The sequence below is a fragment of the Physeter macrocephalus genome, chromosome 14 (assembly GCF_002837175.3).
Source record: "Physeter macrocephalus isolate SW-GA chromosome 14, ASM283717v5, whole genome shotgun sequence".
Lineage (NCBI taxonomy): Eukaryota > Metazoa > Chordata > Mammalia > Artiodactyla > Physeteridae > Physeter > Physeter macrocephalus.
In genome coordinates, this window is record NC_041227.1 from 98,905,061 (window position 1) to 98,926,122 (window position 21,062).

At 40.8% G+C, this 21,062-nt stretch overlaps 1 protein-coding gene and 1 long non-coding RNA gene across 4 annotated transcripts in view; one reads left to right on the forward strand and one right to left on the reverse strand.

The window, feature by feature from the left end:
* The first annotated feature begins 228 nt into the window (after positions 1 to 228).
* On the forward strand, positions 229 to 6,655 carry LOC102980243 (uncharacterized). Its single transcript, XR_447629.4, has 3 exons — positions 229 to 810; positions 3,436 to 3,628; positions 4,678 to 6,655. It is a non-coding gene; the product is annotated as an uncharacterized lncRNA (long non-coding RNA).
* A 4,778-nt stretch (positions 6,656 to 11,433) lies between these two features.
* SLFN11 (schlafen family member 11) overlaps positions 11,434 to 21,062 on the reverse strand; it is a 25,725-nt gene continuing 16,096 nt past the window's right edge. For all 3 annotated transcript variants that reach the window (XM_007105569.4, XM_007105570.4, XM_007105571.4), the window contains exons 4-5: positions 15,307 to 16,030; positions 11,434 to 14,640 (exon numbers count right to left, since the gene is read on the reverse strand). In XM_007105569.4, coding sequence (XP_007105631.1) covers positions 13,857 to 14,640; positions 15,307 to 16,030 — 1,508 coding nt within the window. In that variant the 3' untranslated portion in view covers positions 11,434 to 13,856. The remainder of the gene's footprint in view (positions 14,641 to 15,306; positions 16,031 to 21,062) is intronic.

The window sequence follows — 21,062 nt, forward strand, 5'->3', positions numbered from 1 at the left end:
TATACCAGCTAAGGGGACCCAGGTCCGGGTCCTTTGGCGCACTGGCTTCCCGAGCGGCGGGCTGCCCTTCCCGTCCTTTAGAGCGGCAACCAATCAACTTTCAGAAAGTGCCCCCGCGCGCTGTGAGCTCCCCTGAGCTTTCGCGTGACTGGCGTTTTCTTTGGCCCCTCCCAACGGAAGAAGGATCAGGGCTTCTGGCGGGGTGATCCTACTCGGGACTTTCCCGCTCTACTCGCATTCCTCGAGCCGTACTACTGTCCCGTGGACTAAAAGAGCAGTAGCCTCTGGGGACGGGGCGAGAGCTGTTACTGCACCGAAAGGAAGAAAGGGGAGAAGAGCGGTCTGCTCCGCGGGAGGCAGATTCGGACACACAATCCCTCGTGGTATAAGGAGCACCTTGGGGCCATCTGGGATAATGAGAACAGAGCTGGCTCCAATGGCTTCTCTCAGGACATAAAGCTTTCTTGACACTTTACTTTTCTTGGAGCCCCTTTTTTATGGTAATTATGGTAATGGATATTTCCGCAGCTCATCAGGTCTAAAACCTGTCTTCAGAACCCACAGACTTTGAAACGCACAGAAACCTTGTTTTAAAACATAGAGAAAGAGAAAGTGGGAGAGGGAGAAAAGGAGGGAGGGATGCCTAAGGAACCCTGAGCTACTGAAGGTCTTCTACCATCAACCGCAGACCTGTGAGTGACAGAACCTTCAGAGGATTCCAACCCCAACCTTCAAGCCAGTTGAAAATGAATGGAACAGAGACAAGACTTCCCCACTGTCCCCTGTCCGTATTCTGGGCTCACAGGATCCGTGAGTATGGTTATATATTTTTTAAATCTTTTTTTTTTTTTTTTTTTTTTTTTTAATTTTTGGCCGCGCAGCGCGGCCTGTGGGACCTTAGTTCCCAGACTGGGGATCCAGTCGGCTCCCTGTGCAGTGGAGATGCGGAGTCTTAACCACTGGACCGCCAGGGAAGTCCCCAAGTATGCTTATTTTATGCGACTGAGTTTTGGGATAATTTGTTATGCACCTATAGTAACTGGAACAATATTATGTGTATTCTTCTTGGGGCTCTTTTTCTCGTTTTCTAAGGACTTTCCAAGTTTGATATTTTCAGACGCTTATTTATTTATTTTTCCGATCATTATAGTTCTTACATTTTTTTTTTTTGGTTGTATGTGCTGCAGATATCTGTAGATCAGTTTGGAGACAATGACATCTTTATGAGATTACAATTTCTGATACATGGACATAATATATCCTATACTTAATTACATTTTCTTCAATGTCTCACAATAAAGTTATATACAATTTTCCATAAGGATCTTGCACATCTTTTGTGTCAATTATATCTCAATAAAACTGGAAGAAAAAATAAATTCCTGATTTAAAACACCTTGGTCATGATGTATTATCATTTTTAGATATTGTTGGATTTGGTTTGCTAAAATTTTATTTAGAATTTTTTTCATCTAGACATTGAATGGTGATGATCTGCAAATTTCCTCTCATATTTTACTTATCCAATTGGTTATTGAGATTATGCTAGCCAATGTTCATAACAGCACTATTTACAATAGCCAAGATATGGATGCAACCTAAGTGTCCATCAACAGATGAACACAAATGAATGGATAAAGAAGATGTGGTGTATATATATAATGGAATACTACTCAGCCATTTAAAAAAGGGATGAAATAATGCCATTTGCAGCAACATGGATGGACCTAGAGATTATCATATAATGGGAAGTAAGTCAGACAAAGACAAAAATCATATGATATCACTTATATGTGGAATCTAAAACAAATGATACAAATGAACTTATTTACAAAACAGAAACAGGCTCACAGACATAGAAAGCAATGTTATGGTTACCAAAGGGGAAAAGGGTGGGAGAGGGATAAATTAAGAGTTTGGGATTAATTATACATTACTATATATAAAAAAGATAAACAACAAGGACCTACTGTATAAGCACAGGGAACTATATTCAATACCTATAATAGAAAAGAATCTGAAACAATATATATATGTGTATATATATATATATATATATATATATATATATATATAATATAACTGAATCAATTTGCTGTACTCCAGAAACTAACACAACATTGTAAACCAACTATACTTCAATTAAAAAAAACCAGTAAATCCCGGAAATTGCTAGAAGAAATATGCAAAATAAAGGGATTAAAAAAGAGTATGCTAACATCATAAAATTAGTTAGGCAGTGTTTCCTTTTTCTGTTCTTGTGGGGAGTTTGTGTAATATCGAAACTCTCTCTTCCTTAAACTTGTTTCTTAGAATCTGCTGTGATAGAGTGACTACGTTCTTCTGGATCTTTCCAATGTATACATGTCATTAAACTTTTGTTTGATGTTCTCCTGTGTAAAAAAAAAGAAAAACTTGTGATAATTGAGGGAAAGTATTTTATTAATAATTCATTATGTATAATGTTCATAGAATTTCTACTTTTATCGATGAGTTACTTTTAAATGTTTTTTAAAAATTCCCAAACGTATGAAGGTTTTTAGTAGTTACTATTTTAGTAGTTACTATTTAACTACTCATTTCTAATATATTTGCATTGTGGAGCCAAAGAGTGTAGTTGGTATAATATCACTCCTTTGAACTCTCTTGAATAATTACTTTTTAATAGGAAAAATCCTAACTATTATGTTTTAAGAAGTAAAAACACCCCCACAAGATATTTATTAATTATAAAGGGGAAAAATTGTAAATTTACAGTGGAGAAACTGGCAGACATCACCTAATCCAAGTGATCAAAGTTAGCATCATCAGTAATGGGATAAATCAATATATGGGTCTTCTGATATAATGCACTGAGAAGGACAAAAAGCACTTCTATAACCTTTGCATAACCTGAGTTGAGAGACATCCTCCACAATAATAGGCCTAAACTCTTCAACAGTGGCAAGGTCATCAAAGGCAAAGACTGGGGAACTGTTCCAGACTAAAGGAGGTTAAGAAACATGAAAACTAGGGACCTCCCTGGTGGTCCACAGGTAAAGAATCCACTTTCCAATGCAGAGAACTAGGGTTTGATCCCCGGTCGGGGAACTAAGATCTCACATGCTGCAGGGCAACTAAGGCCATGCGCCACAACGAAGAGCGTGTGCACTGAAGCGAAGATCCCCCGTGTCACAACTAAGACCTGACACAGCCAAAAATAAATAAATAAATAATTTAAAAGAATGGCTATTAAAAAAAAAAAGAAACATGAAAACTAAATGTAATGTGTGATCCTAGATTGAATCCTAGACCAGAATTTTTTTTCTTTTGCCGTAAAGACATTTATGGCACAATTGAGAAAAGTCAAATAAGGTCTATAGATTAGATCAGAGTATTATATCAGTGTTAATTTCCTGATTTTGATAATTGTGCTGTGAATGTCCTTATTTTTAGGAAACACCCCTGAAGTACTGGCAGTAAAGGAGTATCGTGTCTGCAACTTACTCTCAAATGTTTCAGCGGAAAAAAATGGCAGTAGAAGGAGGCACGGAGACAAGGAGGAAAAAAGCCATCAGGATAATCTGTGGTCAAAGGACTCTGGACACAGTGATATCTAACATCTAATTTTAAATATTTGCCTTTCACCGTAAGTAAACCTTTACTATGTTTTGCTAAAATTAGGGCCTGATGTTTCCTGTAACTTGGGAGATGAAGGAAGAGACCTTTTTCTTCTTGGGATACAGAGGAGCATGGAGGGGGCAGAGCTTGGAAGAGCTGTCATGTCAATCAAGGAGGTAACCGGCAGAGGTCTTGGAACAGTAGTCCAGAGCAAAAAGTGAGAGGAGAGGACCGGAAGAGATCTGTGGTGCATGGAAGCATTTCTGGCACCCTCAGAAATCTTAATGCAGGGAAACTAGATAAAAGACCAAACTTTCTGTATTTACACATAATGAGAGCTGACAATATCAGGTGGGCATCAAAAATCTCAGTGACACGGATAGCTGGAGAACCTAGGGACATTCAGATTGCAAATGGATAGCTCTTCTCTGCTAAAAAGTAAAAGAAATTGAACAAAACACTTTGACCCTCCCTCCCTTCCCCTTGTATTGAATATAGAGGAAAGAAAAAGAGTAAAAACAGGTACTGTAGAATTTTTGGTTATATAGATTCTCCAGCGTATAAAGACAACTGCATCCTGGTCTTTAAAACGACATGAAATACATTGTACATGTGATTGATGCCATGAACAGCAGAATAGATCAGAAGTACATTTAGGGAAAGAGATCATTGCAGCTTTATGCATAAGAGAATAAAAGGTTGTAGGAAGGTGGGGTGTGGTAGACATGGGGGATGCACCACCCAGATCTCCCTTCAAGGGAGGTTTCCTGCCTAGATTTGGAGAGGGCAGTCAGCAGACCAGCCTCTAAATGTCAGCTCCTTCAAGGCCCGCCTCAGCTGCAAAGAGCTGCATTGCTTGGGGTCACAAACCACTCCCAGACTCACAATCTACAACTGACAACTGGAAAATGAGTTATGGACAATATAAAGTCTCAAACATTCAGCTCAATGCAGGACAACTCTGTTGGGCAAAATTCACTGCACAGCATCCTGCCAGGTTGGCTAAGGTTTGTTGAGGGCTGCATCCCAGTTCAACTGCTTTCTCTGCCCAATTCTGCTTCCTCCCGTTCTATTCAGGGTGCTGCTCTGTCGTAAACATCTTGCACCTGAAACTGCAGCTCAGCATCTGCTTCTGGAGAACTCAACCTGCAACATGATGTGAGAGGATATAGCAGACTCTGTAGACCCAAGAAAGATAGGTGGTGCGGCAGACACAAGTCGGTATATGAACAAAGGTATTTCACTACCTAGGATGAGTAAGAGGGAGAAAGAGAGGCCCATGGTTTAGCATGAAAGGAGATGAGGGTAAAGTTGGCATGTGTTTGGATGTTGGTTCTGATGCTTTTGCAGAAACCTCAAATTGACGATGGCTTCAAGAAATTAGAAGTGTATTTCTCATAAAGAAGTAAAAAATGATGTGTTATTCCTCTGAGAAGTCAACAAAGTCCAAGACCCCTTCCATTTTGTTGCTGTGCCTCACTTGACATGCTTCACATGTTAATCAGTATAGGCCAGGTCATGGTGCAGGAACAAACCATCCCCAAATCTCAGTGGCTTACAGCAAACATTTTGTTTCTCACTTAACACTGCAGGTCTGTTGGGGGTTCACCTTGGCTCTGCTCCACATCCTTCTCATGTGGGGATCCAGGCTGCCAGAAGAACCCTATCTGAGACATCACCAGTCTTGTGGCAGAAGACAAGAGCAAGGAGAAACTACATGATGGTCTTAGAGCTTTTGCTCAGAGTAGCACACATCACTTCTCATATTTAATTGGCCAAAGCAAATCAAACGGCCAAGTTTGATTTCAATGGGGCAGTAAGTGTAATCCTAACCCAAGGAGGGACAGACAATATTTTGGAAATGACTACAATACATCACAAATATTTGCTCACAAAGATTCACTTCTCTTCCTTTCATATTTAAGATATACCTCCATCCCTAAAGGAAACAACTCAAAAGTTCCATCCCAGTGGGATGTCCCATGATAGACTAAGTCCTGATATTGTGATAGTCTTCATATTAAGTCTGGAGAGGACTCTTTTTGGAGATTTAAGTGATCTACCCTCCCCCGCCCCCAACACAACACATACACGCTATGCAATGTGAAACAGTAAGTGGATAACCTCAGTAAATCCTCCCATTCAGACAGGGGAAGAACGGGAGGCATAGGATAGTCACTGATCCGTAAAAATTCTGAAATTTGTCTGGTCCGGCAGACATTGACTTGGACTTCTGACCTAGGGAGGAGAGTGTACTTTGATCAGTTTTGCTCCCAGTAAGTGGTTCCCCTGTCCATCACTCCCCAAGGGTTTTGGTCTCACCCTCAGAGAGTTCCTCCTTTTGCATCATCTTCTTCTGCCACATTTAAAGAGGAAATTGGAAACCATTCTCTCTCTGCATGCTGAGCAGCTTCCTCAACATACCACCTGCCCCTAGAATGATGGGGGCCCAAGGTTTGTTTCAAGTCTCAGGAAGTCACAGTTTTTGGCTTTTTAGTCCATGACTCTCTGGCAATTTAACTTTCTTGAAAACATTTTTTGTTAGTGTTGTTTCAGTCTATTTGGTTCCAGTTAACTCCATGTGTCAATACCTAGAATTCTTTTTGCAATATACTTCTCTCTTTAGATTTAATTCCATGTACCTTGAACTTAGAAGTCTTCCATAGGAGACCCATGAATTCAAGCTCTTTTCTCTGAGCCATTTTGTCCACTGAAATAATTTATTCACTGCCAACTTAATTGATTCAGAGGTTTCACCCATGGGTTTAATAGGCACTTCATTAACTGCATCTTTGCCAACAGGCTGAGTTTGAATCTCACTTCTTTGTTGAATCTAAAAAACAAATGAACAAACAAAACAGAAACAGACTCACAGATACAGAGAGCAAACTGGTGGTTGCCTGAGGGGAGAGAGGTTGGGGGATGGCAAAATAGGTAAAGGGGATTAAGAGGTACAAACTTTCATTTAAAGAATGAATAAGTCCTAGGGATGTAATGTACAGCATAGGGAATATAGTCAAGAATATTGTAATAACTTCGTATGGTGATGATGGTAACTAGACTTATTGTAATAATCATTTCATAATGTATAAAAATATCAAATCACTACATTGTACACCTGAAACTAATATACTTTGTATGCTAATTAAAACAATTAAAATTAAATTAAATTAAAATTTAAAAAATATTTTAAAGCATTACACCAGGAAATGGAAAAAAATTCTGGATAGTTTATGTAGATTTCCTTGCTTTTAAGGAGGTGGATCTTCAATCTCCATCCTTTGAGTGTGGGCTGCACTTACTGACATGAAGAGAGGGGAAAAGTAACTTTACAGTGGAGAAACCTAGCAAGCACTACCTCAGTCAGGTGACCAAAGTTAACATCATCAGTGATAAGTCACATTGAAAGCCTATGTCCTTGACATGATGTGATGAAAATGACTCTTAGCCCCTGTGGTCTTCCTCTCAAAAACCCATAACTCCAGTCCAATTACGAGAAAAACATCAGACAAACCCGAACTGAGGGGCATTGTACAAAATGCCTGACTAGTACTCATCAAAACTGTCAAGGTCACCAGAAACAAAGTCTGAGAACTGTCACAGACCAAAGGAAGCTAAGGAGACATGACTACTGAACGTAATGTGGTATCTTGGATGAGATCCTGGAACAACAAAAAAGACATTAGGGAAAAACTAAGAAACCCAAATAAAGTGTGGAGTTTAATTAACAGTAGTGTCCTTTTTAAAGAAATATTTATTTATTTATTTTTTAAAATTCATTTTTGGCTGCGTTGGGTCTTCGTTGCTGCGTGCGGGCTTTCTCTAGTTGTGGTGAGCGGGGGCTCCTCTTTGTTGAGGTGCGCGGGCTTCTCATTGCGGTGGCTTCTCTTGTGGCAGAGCATGGGCTCTAGGCGCGTGGGCTTCAGTCGTTGCAGCGTGAGAGCTCAGTAGTTGCGGCATGTGGGCTCAGTAGTTGTGGCTCGCAGGCTGTAGAGCGCAGGCTCAGTAGTTGTGGTGCACAGGTTTAGTTGCTCCATGGCATGTGGGGTCTTCCTGGAGCAGGGATTGAACCCATGTACCCCTGCATTGGCAGGCGGATTCTTTTTTTTTTTTTTTTTTTTTTTTTGTGGTACGTGGGCCTCTCACTGTTGTGGCCTCTCCCGTTGCGGAACACAGGCTCCCGATGCACAGGCTCAGCGGCCATGGCTCACGGGCCAGCGGCATGTGGGATCCTCCCGGACCGGGGCACAAACCCGTGTCCCCTGCATCGGCAGGCAGATTCTCAACCACTGCGCCACCAGGGAAGTCCCAACAGTAGTGTCCTAAGGTTGGTTCCTTAGCTGTGACAAATGAACCATAGATAAGATGCTAACAAAATGAGAAAGTGAGTGAGGGGTATACGGAAGCTTTCTGTACCAACTTTGTAACTTTCCTGTAAGTCTAAAACAAAATTTAAATTAAAAAACATTTTGTTTTATTTTTACAATGGCCGGGTAGATTTTCAGAGCTTAGTGAAGTTAGGTCCCAAATGGTTAGAGCCAGATTGCAGATAGGCAGGTACCCCAGCAAAACCCAACTGGAGGTTAATCTTGCTTAACCTTTTGCTGGCTCATATTTGACCCTCTCATGGAGTCACTGGCCTCAGTGCTCCCTTTTCCCCAAATTTAATCATTTATTTTACAGCACCATTTTTTTTTTCTGTTTAATGAGGCACAAACTCTCAAATTTTGACTTAAAATAGAAATGCAGCAGATATACAAGGTAAAGCTTTCCTCATTTGTATGGAAGAAGGCGGCATCAATAATCCTCTTCAGTCTGAAGAGAAACTCATGAGTATTTATATATTTTTAAAATATTATAGTTTGAAAATATTATTACTAGGGTGATAAATCATTAAGTGACACAACCAGTCAGAATTAGACTTTTATTTTCTTTTTTTTTTTTTTTTCAGAGACATCAGTGGTTAATGAATGGGGGAGCTTACATGTCTGAAGCAAGGTCCTGGAGAGACACCCCACTGTGGTGGCAGTCTTCCCTCCCAGAGGAGAGGTGGGGAGCTGTTCAGGGTGGGTGGAGGGAGATTGCCAGTTATAGGGGAATTGTTGGGTGGGCTCATTAGTTACCAAGGAAACCAGTAGAGGGGCACGCCCCTCACTGCTCCTTTTATAAGAACGATTACTAGCTGGGGCTTGGGACAAGTATGGAGGAAGGTCAGTCATGTGAGTAGGGTGTAGGTGAAGCAGGCACTGGTTGGGCAGGGGCTGTACAGAGAGCAAGAGAGCAGCCACCTTGAGTGGCCTTACCATACACTCTACCCCTACTTACCCTGCACGACCCTTACCATCTTGGTCCACCCCTCTTCCATGATATCCCTGGGGTCAAGTATATAGGGGGCGCTGCAACCAGATGCCACAAATACAATACAGACAGGTCACCCCTGGTTTTCACAAACCCGGAGCCACCCCTATGGGGAGGGGAAGGCCCGGCTTTAAAAGAAACATTCTGGTGGCCTAGCCAGGAGTCAGCAGGCACAGTACAGATCTGTCACCCCATGTCATGTTGAGTGCCATTAGGGGTGGACCCATTAGGTCTTTCCAAACAAAAAACAATCCCACTAGTTGGACTTGTGTGTTCAGAAGACAGCCTATTCCATTCCACACAGCATAGCCCAGAGGGGCTCATGGGCAGTCAGCTGTACATTAACATATACTGACAGGGGTCCTTCTGATGTATTGGCCTATGGGATGTCTTTTCCCCACTAGTCACAGTAGCCGGGTTGATTTTTCATGGAAGTCCAGAGGAGGATGACAACAGCATCTCACTGTAGACCCAGCAGTTAGACTTATTTCACAGTGAGGCCAGTGTTGCTGCTCAGTCCTCGAAGAGATTTCCTCTACTCAGGCTAGGGATGAAATGTAAGACATCTAACAGGCACAACACAGGGGAGATCATGACAGTTAAGCAAAATACAAGCAGTAACTGCATTCAGAGATAATACCACACCCGCCCGTGGTTCTTGTCCTGGTCTGCAATACAGTTCAGAAAACTCGAGTGTTCAGTAATACAAGAGATGTCCAAAATCATGTACACAATGGCCACCTAGTTTCACCTTGATTGTCTGAACCACAGCTACTCCATTTTGACTTTCAAATGCATTCCCTTCCTCAGTGGATAAAGCAGATGTACAATGCATGTCTGAAAGGCCAAAAAACAGGCTGCTCTGGTCAGTAAAATGTAAGTTCAACCATGTATAAGCCTTCTGACTTCCCCATACCTCAATATGTGCAGATTTTTCCATCATTTCCCCTTTTGATTGCAAATCTTTCAATAGAAAGCATTGATGATCAAAATACCCATCCCTCAATGCTGGGGTGCTGACTCCTACCCCAGGTTCAGATCGTGTCCCTCGGTGCTAGTCCTCCTTTATATTCGCCTAGCCATTCATGTTGGGGGAAAACTCATCAGACCTCGTGAACAGGCTCAGAGGTATGTTAATCGGGAAACACTTTATAGGTCATATATTTTATCCCTTATACCCAATTGTCACACAAGCGTTATACATGTGCTTTTAGTAGCAGACTTAAAGCAAGCAGTGTCACACTTCATGAGTAGTTATACCCTGTGACAATTTCACTAGATAATTTTCCTTCCATCCAGAACATCAGGGCAAAAGTATGGCTAGTACAATAACTTTTATAAATACAGACCTCGATTAACAGAACTAGAATTTAACATCCACTGAAACATAACATTGTTCTCTCTAAAACTGCCCTCATCTCGCGCAAACACAGCCAATCAAAACTAATTTGTTTGCAAAATAAGTGTGGTCGATTGACCACATAGCCTCCTCCAAACTGGCTGAGGGGAAGTCTCAGACCGAATTCCCAAAAGTCCTCTCAAAGCCAGCAAAGCATGCCAAAGGTCTGCTATCAGGCTCTGCCTTGGTGGATTTCTCTGTCTCCAAGATACTGAGATTTCTGCACATGCCAGGAGACACTCTTTCCCATTCACTTGGTAAGGCTGCTCCAAACCCCAAAGTCCCCAGTTTCTGGAGGGACCAGGCAGAGAGAGAAAAGAAAAATGCTTGAATTTTACCCACAGGTGTAGTTTACCAAATTGCTATAAATCATAACCAACTTGAGGGGAAGGGCTTCCCCATATCTGCAAAACACAGATCAAAACCAGTAACATTCCAGACAAAACCCATGAACATTATAACCATACTCACCAGTTCACTCAGTAACCAATCTTTCTGTTAACTTTTTATGAAGCCATTAAGTCTTCCATTAGGAGTCTTTCAGTTTTTACCCAGTTCAGCAGTAGGATCTGAAATTTATCAAAGACCTGTTATGGTCAGAAAGTCCTTCTTATGAATCTTCTTTTTTTTTTTAAACATCTTTATTGGAGTATAATTGCTTTACAATGGTATGAATCTTCTTGAAGATGAAGCATTTTTGCCAAAACATTAGAGTACAACAATAACTGTCTACAAATGACAAAAGACTTAAAAGGCACAGTTAAACACCTGATCACAATGTAATCAATAACGAAACTTGGTTACAGGAATTATGACTGATTATAACCTTAACCCTTGAAAAGCTTAATCTCTGGCAAAAACCAAGAAGCAAGTATTTGTGCACTTCCTGATTGGAAAACTTAATGCTTGAGTCTTCCTCTCCTAAGCAGGCATAGGTAGATTAACTTAGACTCACCCAGCAATTTAATATTTTATCCTATTTGAAATGACCCATGAATTTTCTTCTTTCAACTTTATTTTCAAGTTACCAAAATCTAGAGAGACTACTTTAAATAGACATTCCCAAAACATAATTATTTCTATAGAGTTCACCTAAAAGCTATTTTTTCTCCTTTACTCTTAGAGATCACATAAGATTAAAGTTCCAGAGAGCCCAGGTAGATCATTTATATCTCAAAGGCACAAGAGAAATACCCATTCCTTCTAGAAAGATAGCTTAGCTCATTTGATACAATATGCTCATTTGATACAATAGCAGAGCCTTTGGAGGCCATTATTCTCCAGATCTCTTGGGAGCCCCCATTCAGCTAGGACAGCCACCTCAGGATCACCCCTGCAACTTTCGGGCCCCACACGCTGGTGGATGGCCCCTGCAACTTTCCATTCCCCATCCTGTATTTTCCGACATCTTGGCGCTCATGGGAGTTTCCTCGGTCTCCTGGCTGGCTCCACCAATTATTGGGCTGCACACCACAGGCCTACAATGCCTGTGCTTGTCCAGCTTCAAGACTGAAGAAAGAGCCCAGGGTCAGCAACAGACACATCAATGGTTTAATGGATGTAGGAGCTTTCACGTCTGAAGCAAGGTCCTGGAGCAACACCCCACCCCTGTGCGGTGGACGGCGGCAGGACATGGTGGCAGTCTTCGCTCCAGAATTAGATTTCTAAAGAATTACTTTCACAGACATTGCAACTCAAGTCCAGGGATCTTACAAAACCAATTTATTAGAAACAACATTTACAAGGATAACTGTTTGGTGCAGAGTTGTATCTGATTTAATGTAGTCAGAAAGAAAGAACATTTTTTTCCCTTATTTTACTGATATATTTTATTTTGCTGAAGTTAGAAGAGCCTACGGTTTCAAGGCAAGAGGCCGGAATTCCATGAGTAAACACAGATAGGAGAAAGACAGACAGAAAAATTCACAACTTGTAATATGGAGGAAATCAGTAGACTAGGATTACTAATATGTGGAATATTAGTCATGTAATGTTTAAATTTCCATTAGTTATACAAATATTTTGTTATTTTTTAGATTAGAAACATTTTTTAAATGTTTTGTATAAACAGAAAAATAAGTCATTGTATTAGCATTATTAAGTGATAAACTGATGTGTTTTAGTTCAAAGAGTAATTCTGTGACTATATTAGTCTGCTCAGGCTGCAATAACAAAATACCACAGACTGGGTGGCTTAAACAACAGAAATTAATTTCACATAGTTCTAGATGCTGGGAAGTCCAAAATCATGGTGTCAGTAGGATTAGTTTCATTCTGAGGCTTCTTCTCTTGGCTTGGAGGTGGCCGTCATCTCTCTCTGTGCTCACATGACCTTTTGTTTATGTGTGCACAGAGAGAGGGACAGAGAGAGCTCTTGGGTGTCTCTTCTCATAAGGACTCTAATCCTATGAGATCAAGGCCCCATCCTATGACTTCATTTAGCTGTAACTACTTCCTTACAAATCTACAAAAACAGCCACTCTAAACGTTAGGGCTTCAACCTATGAATTTCAGGGGGACACAAACATTCAGTCCATAACAGTAGCCCACCAAAATATAAAAGTAAAGGGGAAAAATACAGTTCAAGAATGTACTTGACTTAAAATTTAAGTTGATATATTATAGAACAATATGTAGAGCTGAGTTGAGAAGTTGATCTGTAAAGACTGTACCTTAACTAGCTCTGTTTACTTAATGGCCTATGTGTATCTTTAGAACCAGATTTTGGTTTCTAACGCTATCTCTCACTGAAAGCCAGAGAAAACGGCTTTATTTTTGTTTTCTAATGGCCTATAATTTCTCAGTAAAGTGACAATTAATGCTTACTATCACAATTAAAGCTTGATCTGGATTATTCTGAGGGCAAAAAAACATAAGGAGATTACCGTTTTAAAGGATTAAATAATTGTATCAGTGCTCTCTGTTCTGTCAAAATTATTAAGGCCCACTTGGTCACAGTTTGAATTATCTTGGGAATCTCCCAAGTCCTGGATCAATATAGCAAAGAGAAATGTCAAGAAGTCAGGAACCAAAAATTCTGCTTCTCGTATGGCCAAGGTAGTTTCTACCAGGCCACCCTTCTGCAGATAAATATAAGCACTGGACAAATTTTAAAAAACAAAAAATTGCACTGTGGAGGTCCAGACTTAGAAGAAAGAATGGCCACAGGACGAGTGTATTGTTTTTATGGTTTTTAACTGCAGGGTGGGTCATAGTCTGTGCTGTGCAGGGTGCTTAAAGCTCCTTCAGAAAACCACTATCATTCTGGCTCGAAGAATCGGGGACGGAGTTTGGGACAATAGCTGAAAGGAGGTAGGGGAGGAATCCCTGAAAGGAGAGAGCCAGAGAGAGAACGTTCCAAATTCTGTGTGTCAGCTCTGCCCAAATCTCTAGCTGACCTATGAACAGAAAAGAGAAGTTTCTCCCAATACCAAGCAGATTGTCACCTATGGACATTTACAAAGTAATCGCTTTATCTTGTTTTGGTTTGGAATTCTTCCTAAACGTCACGGTGCCACAGAATATGTAGCTGTTGATTTGCTCTGGATGCCAGACAGACGAGAATGTTGTGTAAGATAGCTGGCTCAACTGTCTTTGGATGGATCCCAAACACGATGTTCCTTTCCAGGCCAGAGAATCTTCGGACACTGTCCAACACAATGTTATCACCTGACAGGTCACTCGCATCGGTGAGGTGCACTACCTTTTTCTTCCTCATTGCTCTCAAGAGCTTCTGCTTGTAATACTCCACATCTCTTGTGGTGCTAACAAGCACAGCGACATCCTTGGGAGAATAGCCCCTTTCAAAGAGAAGCCTGCAAGTGTCTGCCACATGTGTCACTATTTTATTCCGAGTCAAGTTTTCCTTAATATTTAAGGTTCCCTGAACACCCTGAGCCCATTCAGCTTCAAGAAGCATCTGCAGGGACCCAACGGGGATGTTAGGTGGAGGTTTTTTTCTGACCTCCTGCAATACATGTTGTAAATATTCGGCTATTTGATCTGCGTTGCGGACCACTCTGGTGAGCTCTTCCCTTGGATACTGGGCTGAGAGAGCAGGGAGGCCACTGCTCTCCAAGTGGCAGGTCTGAAAGTAGTCTAGAAAGATCCAGAGAATTCCTGGGCAATCCTTGTCTCTCTGAGTGATGGTTTTCGCCTTGCCATACCAGTCCCCATTTTCAATGCGGAAATTCTGAGCTTCATCGATGATGATGTGTTGAATCTTTTTAAAGTCATTTTTCATGAAGGTTTTCCGGGTCACTGCATGGCAGATTTTTTTGTCACTGTAAAAATTAAAAAGACACATTCAGGTTTTCTCTGAGTCAATAAAGGAGGAAAATTACTCTATCATACGCCTATGAACACGATACCATTGTCACAGATCATTTTACCATCTTACTCTCAAGGAACAAGGGGATTCACAGACTTCCCTGGTGGCGCAATGGTTAAGAATCTACCTGCCAGTACAGGGGACACGGGTTTGATCCCTGGTCCGGGAAGATCCCACATGCCACGGAGCAACTAAGCCCGTGCGCCACAACTACTAAGCCTGCGTGCTGCAACTACTGAAGCCTGGGCACCCTAGAGCCCGAGCACCGCAACAAGAGAAGCCACAGCAAGGAGAAGCCCGAGCACCTCAACGAAGAGTAGCTCCCACTGGCCGCAACTAGAGAAAGCCTGTGTGCAGCAATGAAGACCCAGTGCAGCCAAAAATAGATAAATTAATTAATTGAAAAAAAAATTAAAAATAATAATAATTTTTAAAAGGAACAAGGTGATTCAGAGGGAATTTAGACTGAACCTCATTTGCTGACAATAAGATCCAACTGCTTGGGACTTCCCTGGCCGTCCAGTGGTTAGGACTGGGTGCTTTCTCTGCCGTGGCCCTGGGTTCAATCCCCATAAGCCATGGGGCGTGGCAAAAAAAAAAAGAAGATCCAACTGCTTACCTGATAAATTTCCTCAGAGGCTTGTTCTCACAAATGTAGAGAATTTCATTTGCCTCACAGTGAAACATATTCCTGATCTTCTCCATGATCTTCACGGCCATGACTGTCTTCCCTGAGCCAGGTAAGCCATGGATAAACAACTCTTTGTTCTTGCGGAGGTTTTTTGAGAAGATCTCATACTGCTTGGCTGTGAGCAGATTTAAAACCTCACAGCCAAGCTGGTCACTCAAGAAAGATCTGAAGCCAAGCAAGACAATCACGAGGGACTGCAGCAAAGCTTCCATTTGCTGAGCGTTTGCAAAGTAATAGGAACTGGGGTAATCAATCAGGGATGCTGCACCCTCTGAGGACTCTGCATTGCTCTCAGGACTCAGGTGGAGGACCTTGGCAATGACACACAGATTTCCAGAGTAGCCCCCCATGTTCACCAGCTTCTGCTTCAGAGTGAAGGCGGTGCCGGTGCAATAGGACTGCTCATCTGCATCCTGCTCCCTAAGAATGGTGTAGAGAATGGGGGGACTGTTCTGTGCTATCAGCAGAGCATCACAGATGACTGCTTGCTTCTCTTCCAAGTTCAGGTCCACAGCCCAGCTTCTAGAAAGGATTAAAATTCCCTGGGAGAATGGAGATATTTGCATATTTATTAATTCTTCCAAACCTTCATTCTGTGAAGACAGCTCCTTCCAGAGGGATGTGGGAGTACATTTCAGAGGTCCTGGTAGCACTAGATATGGAAAGAATTATAAATTTAGTGGCAAAAATCACATTTATTTTAATGATTAATTGTAATTAATCAAAATTACTATACTTATACCTAATTATAATTTTATTAATTATGATGTTACTTATTTTTGTATACATTCTTTTGCCAATATTATATAACAGTGAAGGAAAAGAAGCCTTGAAAAGTCTGGCACACTTCATCTAAGCCTATGTGCTTATTACGTTTATGACCTTGGAAAATTCCTTAACCTCTCTAAGACTCTGTTCCCTCATCTGTAAAACAAACAAAAATCCACATTTACAAAAATAGCACATCTCTTATGGTGAGGAATAAATGAAATAGCATAAAGGTATCTGCTCGTTGTAGTTGCTTGAGAAATGTTAGTTCTCTTTCCCTTCCTACTCTTAAAGCACCTGAATCTCAAAATGTCCCTTAACAGTCCCCATTGATGGAGGTAGGAAGAGCCCTCCCAGGAAGAAGGTGCTCATTAAATATCTGTGGAGAAGACGGAGCTATGAAAACTTTACTAGGAGGGACCTCTGTGCAGCCCTCCACTGGGAGATCCTAAGATTAGACTCTGAGATAACTCTCCTGAAGCATCACTCACTTACAGATCTATGTAATAATGCATCTATCACAAGAATCTACCCTTTGTCATGAAGGAGCAAGGAACAATGTTGTGACATAAGAATAAACTTGCACTGTAGGGTTTTAAACTTATGTCAATGATCATTTGTTCCAAAGGGAGGGAAAAAATGAAGAGATTGTTGTCATCCTGTTGTGGTGGTGTCAGATCACATACCAGAATCTGGATCTCTAGGGTTAATTTCCAGTGAAATTACCCATATTTCATTGGTAGTTGTTTATTGTTCCTTGCCGTGGTGCTCTCTCGCTTGTACCAGGTGTTTGCACGACTTGATTTTGCCTGCAACCTGGATGATGGTGAGTAGGAGATGGACTATATTATGAGACACATCCAGATTTTGGAGATGTTAAAAGGCTGGGGGAGGGCTTCCCTGGTGGCGCAGCGGTTGACAGTCCGCCTGCCGATGCAGGGGACACGGGTTCGTGCCCCGGTCCGGGAGGATCCCACGTGCTGCGGAGCGGCTGGGCCCCTGAGCCATAGCCGCTGGGCCTGTGCGTCCGGAGCCTGTGCTCCGCAACGGGAGAGGCCACAGCGGTGAGAGGCCCGCGTACCGCAAAAAAAAAAAAAAAAAAAAAAAAAAAAAGGCTGGGGGAAACATGCATCTTGAGATGGATGGAATAGGGTAATATAAGGATATGTTTAAAATGCAGCTTTGAAACCAAAGGAAGTATAAAATAAGAAAAGTATAAAATAAGAAAACACATCATTTGTACCAGGGAGTTTGCACACATCTATGGTTCTCACAATTCTGCAAGGCAGATATACTTACTGTTCTCTTTTTCATATGAGTAAATGGGAACTCAAACCGGTCAAGTGCCTTGCCCATGGTCACACCACTGGGAAATGGCAGAGCCAGCGTCTGGACCCAGTGCTGCCTCAGACACCAGACCCTCTGCTGTCTCTACTGTGGCCTTGCAAGCCACACAGACTACCCCTGCCTGCTAAATGGACAATGTCACTAAAGCATTTGATGTTCATAGCAAATATGTTTTGCCTCATCGTCAAATAGGTCTTATTTTTCTTTAATTATATAATGGGACATGCTTCCTGAGGAAATTATGTGAAGACAAGAAGTGTCCCTTTCATTTCTTTGATATTCCACATGGCACTTACCCAATTATAGGGGCCAGACTAGGTGTCAATAAATGTCCACCACTCCACGTGCACCAGAGTAGTTACCACTCTCCATGTGACTTGGGGCCTCTGTGCCTTTGTGTAGGTGTGCCCTGAGACTTGAATGCCCTCTTCTACTTTTGTCACCTGATAAATTCCTCTCATTTCTTCTAGAACTCCCATGTCTGTTCTCTCCTCAGAGTTCCCACAGAACTTTGTATCCATACTAGGCACTAATCTCTTCATGGATCTAGGGAAATCTTTTTGTGTGTGTGTGTATGTGGTTTTTTAAAAAATATTTTATATTGGAGTATAGTTGATTAACAATGTTGTGTTAGTTTCAGGTGTATGGCAGTGATTCAGTTATACATATACATGCATCTATTCTTTTTCAAAATCTTTTCCAATTTAGACTACAGTATATTGAGCAGAGTTCCCTGTGCTATACAGTAGGTGATCTAGGGAAATCTTTAAAAACAGAGCACTGAAGTGTCCAGACTGATGGTTTTCCAACTACAGGAAATCAGGTGAGGGCTCCTAGCAGTTTAGGACATCAGGATGAAGGTCGCTGGGGGTTGGTTGAATCTGATCTACTACTCTAACCCCTGACTTTCTCTAGAACCCATCACTCCAGGTATAGACACAATTTCTTTCTCAGACAGTCATTGCATTTTTTTCAAAAGAAAGATTTACAGTGTTTAATCTGAAGCTAAACTATTGTCAATCAATAGTAATAGTTAATGTAATGAGGACATCCCTATTCTTAGTATTTGGAGTCCAGTTGCAAAACCAAAACCGAACTGATTAGTTACCACTGTGAGAGCTCAGAATCTAATGATAGCGGTCTCTGAAAATGAAAATTTGCTTCAAAAAATGGTTTTAATTAGATAATACAGTCCCAACATGCACTCCTGCCAGTAATGTACGAGAAGGCTTGTTTCCCCATAGTGCAGCATATAAAAGATGTCAGATTTTTTTATTTTTTACAATCCAATCGATAAAAATGATAGCTTGTTTTAATTTGCAAGTCTCTTATTTTGATTAATATTGAGCATCTTTTCAAATGTTTGAAAGCCATTTGAATTGTATTTGCTCTGAACTGACTTGGTTGATTTTTCTTTTTAATTAATTAATTTAATTGTTTCTATTTTTGGCTGTGTTGGGTCTTCGTTACTGTGCACAGGCTTTCTCTAGTTGTAGCGAGCGGGGGCTCCTCTTCATTGTGGTGCATGGGCTTCTCATTGCGATGGCTTCTCTTGTTGCAGAGCATGGGCTCTACGCGTGCCAGCTTCAGTAGTTGTGGCACGTGGGCTCAGTAGCGCACAGGCTTAGTTGCTCCGCGGCATGTGGCATCTTCCCCGGCCAGGGATCGAACCCCTGTCCCCTGCATCGGCAGGCGGATTCTTAACCACTGCGCCACCAGGGAAGCCCCGTTGATTCTTCTTTTAAGTTGTTCTTTATCCTTATCAACTTTTGGAAGCTGTTTATATTGATATATTAGAGACACTGGCCCTTTGTTTGTAATATGAGTTGCAAATATTTTTCCTAGCTGGTCAATGGCCCTTTGACTTTCTACTTAGTTGTTTTAGCCATGCACAATGCTTATCTTTTAATGTAATCATATATATCCGTCTACTTTCACAGCTTTTGGATTTTGAATCTTGACTTTTCTAATCCTCATGCCAAAAGTATAAAGGCATTTACAAATGTCTTCTTCTAGAACACTTATGGCTTTAATTTTTTAAAAATTCTTGATCGATTTAGAGCTTATGTTGGTATATGTCAGAAAGCGTGATTCCATCTTTTTTAAAATAAACTGCCACCCAGTTTTCCCAATATCTCTTTATTGAAACATCCTTTTTTCTCCACTTGAGAGGCCAATTCCAACACGAACTAAATTCTGATGTGTTTGCAACTATTTCCGGACCTTCTATCCTGTACCCTTGATCTAATTATATGCCAATACAACTTTATTTTTATTTGAGGCTTTATAATGATTTAATATCTGGATAGCCCTTCTTTTGCTCTTCTTTTTCAGGTTTTTATTTCCTGGCTCTTCTTGCTTGTTTAGTTTTCCACTGGAACTTTAGGATAATATTGTTTAGATTAAGTTAATCTCTTGGGTTTTTTAATTGATATCTCATTAAGTTTATAAAATAACTCAGAAAACTGACAGCTTTCTTCCTTTCAAGAATATGACAAAAAGTTTCAATTTTATCCTTCTTCTGTGTCCTTCAATATTGTTTAAAATTTTTTCTCAGATTGGTTTATCTTAGATATTTTAAATTTGTGTTGCTATTTTAAATTGGGTATTTTCTTTGATTTCTTTGTTATAGCAGGATACTGAATTTTGCATATTAATTTTGACATATGCTTCATATAATTCTATTAATACAATTATTTATATTCAATCTGAATTCTTTTATTGTTTATAGTGTTTTTCATTAGGCTCTCTTGAATATAGTCCTATCTTCTTCAATCTTTATCCAATTTTTCTCTTATCTAATTGCATTGGCTAATTAATATTGCACAAAAGTTGTAGCAGTGCAATGATGGTTTTGTTCCCAAATTTAATAGAATGCCTCTAATATCTCCCAATTAACATAATGGTCTTTGGGGAATATTGATAGATATAGATATATAGGTATAAGTATAATGTTAAAGAAGTATCTAGGGCTTCCTTGGTGGCCTTAAGAATCTGCCTGCCAATGGAGGGGACACGGGTTCAAGCCCTGGTCAGGGAAGATCCCACATGCTGCGGAGCAACTAAGCCCGTGCTTAGTTGCCACAACTACTGAGCCCGTGTGCCACAACTACTGAAGCCCACACGCCTAGAGCCCTTGCTCTGCAACGAGAAGCCACTGCCATGAGAAGCCTGCGCACTACAATGAAGAGTAGCCCCAGCTCGCCACAACTACAGAAAGCCTGTGTGCAGCAACGAAGACCCAACCCAGCCAAAAAGAAATAAATAAAATAAATTTATTAAAAAAATTAAATTTAATTTAAAAAATAAATCTTTAGGAGGTGGGCCTAAATGTAAGACAGGACACTATAAAACTCTTATAGGAAAACATTGGAAGAACACTCTTTGACAAAAATCACAGCAAGATCTTTTTTGATCCATCTCCTAGAGTAATGGACATAAAAACAAAAATAAACAAATGGGACCTAATGAAACTTCAAAGCTTTTGCACAGCAAAGGAAACCATAAACAAGACGAAAAGACAACCCTCAGAATGGGAGAAAATATTTGCAAACAAATCAATGGACAAA